A 7,870-nucleotide genomic window follows, 5' to 3' on the forward strand; every position below is an offset into this window, starting at 1 on the left:
GCACGGGGCTAGTGTAGGTAATCGTCCACAGAGGCGAAGGCGCAGGATCCGCTGCCAGTTCGTGCCATCATGGCGAGGCATTGGGCGGCCTGACCCACGGCCTGGGCCAGGGGAGGCTGCTTGGGCAGGTTGTGAGTCTCTGGAAAGAAAAAGGAAAAAAAGAAAATTGTGACTGCAGGTAATATCAGGAATTGGTAGGTGCAGTGCTTGTTGGACAGTCATACAGCATCTGGAAGTCATTTTAATTGAATGGCTTTATTTTCAGATTATTGAACTGAAAAACTTCAGAATCTGCAGGAAAATTGTGTTTAACAATGTCTGTAAAGAATTTCTGAGCTTAAAAACATCACATTACATGATAATCAGAATCAACATATCAACATGCAAAGGACAATTTGATATATGGTTAAAAATGGTGTTTTGGAAGCAAGTCACATTTTCCAGCTCACTCAGAATGAGAATACCTGCTCAGTTCTGCCTTCGGCTGGATAGCAGGTGCACTGACACCTTTATCTTTAAGGTTAGTTCACCTGGATTTAAACATGTCCTGGTAATATGCAGTCCCTAAGATATGCTGCCTGTCTGTCTTAAGATTTCTGCAGCAAACCACATGCAAAAGTTTTTTAGCATTTATCACAATCTGAGTTTTTTTGCTTCTTTTTGAGATTTGGGTTACCCACAGTCCCATCAATCTCTTTTATCCTCCTACATCCAAAATGCTAACTGAAAACTGTAGACTGGATCATGCACTGCTCATGGCTAACCCACCTAATATTGCACTGTTGAGAGTGGAGCAGACCGGCTCTCTCTGAATGGCGTCCAGCTGGTATCCGACTGGGCTGTTCCACGGGTCCGAGTAGGCCAGCAGGCTGAATGCGTCCTGCAGCAGAAGACGGGAGAGCAGAAAGTGATCACACCACAGCCCATCACTTCATTTCACCTGCTTTGTTAGAAAGAAAGAAAGTGTACTTTATTGGTCCCCGTGGGGAAAATCCCTCTCTGCATTTAACCCATTCACTCAGTGAAGCAGTGGGCAGCCACTGGGCGCCCGGGGAGCAGTGTGTAGGGACGGTACCTTGCTCAGGGGTACCTCAGGGTAGCTGTTCAGGGGAATCGAACCCCCGACCTTCCGATCATGGGGCCACCACTCTACCTACTGAGCTATCCCTGCCCTGCCCTGTTACAACATGCTGTAGCTGAACATTCTTTGTGTTAGCATTTCAGCTCAAACAGAATTTTCCCACAGTTTGACCCGTTCCTTTAAGACAACTGAACTGACTGTACATTTTAAAACAAATATATTACATCATGACTGACTGCAGAGGTCACAAAATCTGTTTTTGAGCTATACTTTCTCCCCTTAAAAAAATGAAATAAAATAATGTTAATACTGAACATTTGAGGTCATTAGTATAGACATCCTTTTGGAGAGATTGAAAATGAGCCCCGTTATCTCGGATTTTAAATGACAAAACCTCAATCCCATCTATGACATTTGCTTTTTAATCCTTCCACTGAGGCAGTTTTCTGGCAACTATTGTTGCTGTCACAATTTGTTTAACTGGAACGAGATGTCACTGAAAAACAGACTGAATGCTCATATGCTAGGATCATCAATGTAGGTACCTGCCAAAGTCGAACACCTTCACCATCAATTTGCTCTAAATGAGACCAGAATTTTAGAAAATGAGCACCCCTTTACACTGCCTTTGATTTGAACCTGGCTCATTTTGGCATTTTACTGGGAGCTAGTACAAACAGATAACATCTGAAGCTTTTATAAATATACAGTACGAAGGCAGGCATATTTTTATGTGAAGAAAATGGCTTAAATGATTGAAGTCAACTGTAAATGCCTGAAATACAAACACAAAAGGTGAACAGACCCCACAAAAACAAACAATATAAACCAAGTAAGCAACTGAGAGATTCCTGTGTTACCTTGAGCATCTTTTTGTTAGCAGAGTTCTTGCCGCACTCACGGCGGAGGTGTTCACTCATGCTCTGGAGCTCCCTGCCAAAATGGATCATTCTCTCGATGGCTGCCTGGCTTCCGCCGCACAGCTGCCTCTTAGACTGTGCCGACTCCACCTCTGTAGAGTCAATTCAAAATGAAAAGAAAAGTGTTTTTAAGGCTGCGTGACACGCACAATGTGTGCATGACATCTTGAAGAAGAAAAAGGCTGCTAGAAAGAAGCTGCTAGAACTATAACGCAACATCCAAAGTCTCAGATCAAGTTTCTTATGTCTCCACACGCTCTGCTCACCCATGTCTGCGTCACAGTCGTCAGGCTCCGTGGTGTGTTTGGAGGTGCCGTTGAGAAAACCATTGGAAGACGATTCTGTCACTCCGTTGGTGAAGTGATCGACCTCCATATCCACATCATTACTGAGAGAAGACACAAGAAACTGTCAGCAGCTTCTACAGGTGGATACTGTTTGGATTTGTAGAAGCTACTTTTGGCTGGAATCCAACCAGCAACCTTTTGCTTGCCAAGTGAATGCATTAACACACCACTGGAGGCACTAATATTATACTGCTCTGATTTAAAATCACTGCCAGCACAGCTTCTATTTAAAATTGATTATTTATCGATATTTTTATAGCTTCCTGAGTGATTTCTGTCTACGCAAGTTTTCAGCATTAATGCAACCATTACAGGACGGACACGATTTCCATCTTTAGTTCTAACAAGGCTCATAAACATCAGAACAACACAATTAATACTAACAGCTCTACATTAAACATCTATAGGATTCACAATAGCTCATTTTTACTTTTTTAAAGTAACTCCTATCCCTAGGGACCAACATCCTCATCACATAAAACGTCTAAGACCTAGACCTATCTAAGTTGTTGGGTTTATTCCCAAGTTCAAAAACTGTGGAAGTGAATTCCGTGCCGCCATTAGTCTACACTGCCCTGTCCTCTGCATTAGATTAGTTCGACAAGGAGGTAACAAACAACTCCTGTCTGTTGAGTGGAGCGTAGAATATTAAAAATAACCAATAACCATAACCAAAAATAACAAATAGTAACCAGCATCAATAAAAATAACTGTCTGAAGTGTAAAGGCACATGTTTCTGATAGATTGTTGAATCTGGTAAATTATCCAATCACAACACAGAAAGTTCAAGGGAAGAAATTTCTCCTCAATGAAAGCTGGAAACCAAATTACTAAGACAATTACTTACCAAATTACTTACTCATTATATTCATTTTAATGTCTAGTTTGAACCATCTATGAACATTATCTGGGCAGATAATGTTTAACAACAATGGTTAAATAAATACTGGATAAATATTTTAGTACATCTAAATATTTTGAAGCCCTTGTAAAATTTGATTTTTATAGTTCTTGTCTTAAAGATTTTGTGAGCAAGCAGGCGGAGGAGTGAATGTGAAAACTGTAGTTTGTTTTGTTTCACATGCCGTTTAGTTTCATATTACTAGGCGTCAGGTTAGCCTTAGTAAAAGGTTGTGGTTTGGATGCCATGACACGTGGCTCACAGGACCAACAGACGCTTTACGTGTACCTCTGAGACGCCGGCAGCTTTGACCTAACAGCAGTACTTGAACCCCTGAGAACGAGGACAGACTCACTAACGACAATAACATTTGGAAATTAACAAATACATTATTATATTGCATACTGATGTAATGTGTCCCACTACATGGTTTAATAATGAATTCATAATTGTTCAACTCTGAATAAGAAAATGGATAAATGATTGTTATAAAGTGATGCTGGCTTATTTTGATTAAAAGTCTAAATTTACTGTTAACTAGTTTAGATGAAAATAATTTGGGGGGGATGGAGGAAAAGTTAAGGTCACATGATGAAATTTACATCTTTTAAAGTCAAATTGTAAAGATATGCTAGTTAAAAAAACTCAAAACCAAATAAACGCCTCCAGCTTTTACTGCTGTGTGAGTGCTTTGTTTCCATACCTGGTTATCGGCTGTTGGCTGCGACTCCCATTGAGGCTGATGTCGGATGCTGGGAGAGTGGAGCCAGAGCCCGGGGGGCAGGGCTTATGACTGTGAGGGGAGGAGCTGTGGCTCTTATTAGACGTCACACCATTACAGCAGTTGCTGTCAAACCCTGCAAATAAGTTTGACATATTTGAAATGATTTCAAATGTTCTTAAAGTGACAGACAAAACTCCAATTACTAAACACAATAGAAGTAACGCATCCATTCTGATGTGCTCGCTCGCAGCTGATTTCCAACCACTACCCATAGTTTGGTTTTTACATGCATAACAAATGACAGTAATTCACTTTTATGAAAATACATTACATGTACAAAACTACAATAAATATATTTAAAACATACAGAAGAATGACAAAACAAAGCAACAAATAAGATGTTTTGTTGAATAATAATGAAACAAACAATGACTGAAAAATCCTAATGCTCTGATCTGAAAATTTAGATCTAGTGTGTGTGTGTGTGTGTGTGTATACATTTAAATCATTCATCACTCCTTCCTTATCTTATCTATGGATAAGTTGCGCTAAACTGTTTATAGCATTTATAGAATTGACACTCACATTAAGCTACAGTTTTTTTAATTGTGAAACATCTTCTCCACAATAGCAAAAGTTTACATGATCTTGTATCACTCTCTCTAACAAGTCACAATATAAAGTGACAGGACAAAGCTGTAAAAAACAAAAACAGAAAGCCAATAGTCTAATTTTATATAGTATTTCCCCCCCTTATCTTGTCATTAAAGAGCTCCACAGCACTAACTGGCAGTGGTGTTAATAGTCATTTGTTCAGTTTTTTATTGTGTGCTTTGCACAAATGCTGCCGGCAAATGTGAGCAGAATGTGTCGAGTTGGAGCCAATAAATTATAAATATTTAACATTTATTACTGCAACTAAAAAAAGAAGAAAAAGGGAGAGAGGGAGAAAAAGGCTTCACTGGCAGTTTATTGGCTTCACCATTACAAAGAAGAGAAATGCATTCACAGCCTGTTACCCATCCCATTTTATTTCATTGAAAAATCAATGAGGTATTTATGCTGCTTCAGATGCTTAAAGGGCATAAGAAACAATCACACCACGGCAATGTGTAGTTAACGCTCCTGAAGAGACAAGTCAGTTGCCACACATGCTAATGAGATACAGCTGAAAGTGATCAGCTGGTCTCCAGGTACGGCAGAGCAACTCACAACTGGTTCAGGAGATCCACTCTTTTCTATTAAATAGTAATATAAACACTGTTTTGTATTTTTGTTGCACCTTGCTTTTAGAGGAACATCTTTCATTCAAGATGAAAAAAAATGTGGTGGGCTTTAGTTTGTGCTGCAGACACAGATTCAAACATGGGTGTAGAGATGGTGTCTGTAAGCTGATGTATATTTGTGCTCAGGTCAGGGAAAGAAAGAAATATTTTTTTCCCTTTTCCCAAAGATAAGTGAAGTTTTCACACTGTGGATGATGTGAATAATGTTGGACTGTACCTGTGAGGTAGGGCTGGGAGCTGCTGGCTTTGTGACTGGGGCTGCTGAAGGGCCGGGGTGACCCGGGGTAACTGTCCTGAGACTTTGGGCTGCGACCTCCCAGACATCTCACCTCGCTGTCTGTCCCGTTCACCATCTCTATGAACTGTCTCACCCTGGGGAAAGATGGAAAGAGGTGAGGAAAGATTAAAAGGGGGGAAAAACAGAAGGGTTAGGAAGGATGGTATGAAAATAAAGAGGTGGAATAAGGTGAAAAAGCACACAGAGCAACAACAGATGGAAATAGAGGAAATAAAGAAAGGGATGTAAAGACAGGAGGACAAATTTAAAAAAAGTACTTAACTTGGTATTTAAGTATAGAGCTACATATGTGAAAGACAGTAGTCGTTCAGCTTAGAGAATTAAAAAAGGGGCAGAATGTTTGATTCCACCCAAGTTGGGCAGTGAGCGAAGCCATTTTCAAAGCAATGCAGGAAATCTTATCGTATCTTAAGGGATATCTTATCCCCTTTCCTTTAAATATAATTATTGAATAACTCACTGTCTATAGTGAGGCTGTGTGAGGGTGCGTGACAGATAAAAGGGTTTAGATTATGGCTTTGTTAACTTTTCCAATAATGTTATCCATCTAAATAAAACAAATAAAACAAGTGTAACATGTAAAACATACATTTTATATACAACCATGTTCTTACTTGAGCATGAAGAGAAGGTCTGGGTTCCTCTCCAAGAGGTTGGGGTACAGCTGCTGGGTGGTCTCAATGGCTTCACCCATTCTACCCGACAACACCAGCTTCTGGATCTCTACAAACCAACAGTGAAATCACACATGAAGGTTTTGAATGCTACCGTTAACAACCTCCACCTCCAGTAAGAAGGGAGGGTCATCCCAACATCTTTTTTATGATGGGCTCCATTAGCTTAACTCTGCCTGTAGTTGCACTCAGATACTCAGATTGTTGCATCTTTGAAAAAAACAAAACAAAAAAGAAAAGCCCTATAACGACCCAATGTTACTGTGTCACTTCTCCCTTATGGTTTCTGATCATCAGGCTCCTGTTCAAGTACAGTTTGTATGGGGAAAATGTGTATATCATATACACTGATGTTTAAATTCAAGAACTGTATACTGTAGAGTATTAGAAATCAACATATGCTGGCTGACTGTGTCTCGCAGAGAGAAACCATACCAACCACTTTGTTTCCTTTATGATTTTTAAATCTACAAAAACAGCACAGTGTCAACTTTAAAAATGGGGAGTAAGAAATAGATATAGAAATATAGGAGCACTCACTCTGCCGGTTTTTGATGGAGGCCAGCTCCTCATGCACGGCCTGATCGGTGGATTTGGCGAAGGCTTCAGCTGTGGCGCAATAGCTGTGGTGCACCAGGTAAGAAGCCACCATCCTGATGAGACAACAAAAACCAAAATACACTGATCAGACAAAGCAGAAGCAGATTTTCTACAATAACACTGCTTTTATTGTTTTTATTGCTTTCATTATTTGTTAATGTTGCCTCAGCAGAAGTAACATTAATTGAACTTTTCTGTCAGGACAGAAAAAAAACGGGTTCGACTGAGTTGATTTTGAACAGGGATGCACCACAACAAGTGAGATAAAGCAGGTTTTATTTTTGGCCTGATTACTGCTTGTATTTCAGAACTTGGACCACAGCAATAGCATAACAGAGTCTGCTGTCAGTCTGAAGCTGAAACAGCTACTATATACAAAACTAAAGTTGAGTTTGTTTTGTTGTTTTCACTGTCAAGACACAACTTCAACTCTACGCTGGTCTCATTTGTGTAGCTTTCTCTGATCCGTTCTTTCTATCATGTCACAATTTTGCTCACCAAGTTAATAACTCAGCCTAGGAAATAAAATGATCCTTTTGTGGTAAAGTCACAATCAGTCACAATCCCTCACTGCGCAGGAAAACTGTGGGCTGTGGGCACACCATTGTGGTAAGGGTGAGGGGAGGGTGTCAAGTTAAAACAGGAAGTCTGTCTGTACACCGTGCCTCGCAAATGAAAGTCAGTTCATATTTCTTTTCTTTTCACTTCCGAGTGTGTTCAGCTGTTGGCCTTTCCGCTTTCTTCATCTGATCACTCTTTACTTCTCTAATGTCCACAAACCTGAAAGACTAACTTGAAATTACAAACACTTAAGTCTTATTAGCCAGAATGACCCTTTAAAGGTAACCCGCTATGTTTTTCTTATTGTCCGTCAGATATAAATTTGTTACAATGATCAGTGCTCATTTTAAACATGGACAATATTTTAAATGAGGTCAGTGTATGCCCAATAAATCCCTGTGAGGCATAAGCTCAGGATTCAGACTGCTCTGAATGCTTCGTTTCGGACAGTTCTTTTTAAAATTATTAATTCTTAGC

The 7,870-nt window shown here is 39.8% G+C and overlaps 1 protein-coding gene across 1 annotated transcript in view; it reads right to left on the reverse strand.

The window, feature by feature from the left end:
* Positions 1 to 6: 6 nt before the first annotated feature.
* The window catches only part of ranbp9 (RAN binding protein 9), a 25,547-nt gene continuing 17,683 nt past the window's right edge, over positions 7 to 7,870 (reverse strand). The window contains exons 7-14 of the mRNA XM_013916117.1: positions 6,773 to 6,885; positions 6,173 to 6,281; positions 5,478 to 5,632; positions 3,954 to 4,107; positions 2,268 to 2,389; positions 1,942 to 2,093; positions 769 to 880; positions 7 to 139 (exon numbers count right to left, since the gene is read on the reverse strand). Of these exons, the coding sequence (XP_013771571.1) occupies positions 9 to 139; positions 769 to 880; positions 1,942 to 2,093; positions 2,268 to 2,389; positions 3,954 to 4,107; positions 5,478 to 5,632; positions 6,173 to 6,281; positions 6,773 to 6,885 (1,048 nt within the window). The 3' untranslated portion in view covers positions 7 to 8. The remainder of the gene's footprint in view (positions 140 to 768; positions 881 to 1,941; positions 2,094 to 2,267; positions 2,390 to 3,953; positions 4,108 to 5,477; positions 5,633 to 6,172; positions 6,282 to 6,772; positions 6,886 to 7,870) is intronic.

This window comes from Pundamilia nyererei, unplaced genomic scaffold, assembly GCF_000239375.1.
Source record: "Pundamilia nyererei isolate P.nyererei 1_Seehausen unplaced genomic scaffold, PunNye1.0 scaffold00469, whole genome shotgun sequence".
Taxonomy (NCBI): domain Eukaryota; kingdom Metazoa; phylum Chordata; class Actinopteri; order Cichliformes; family Cichlidae; genus Pundamilia; species Pundamilia nyererei.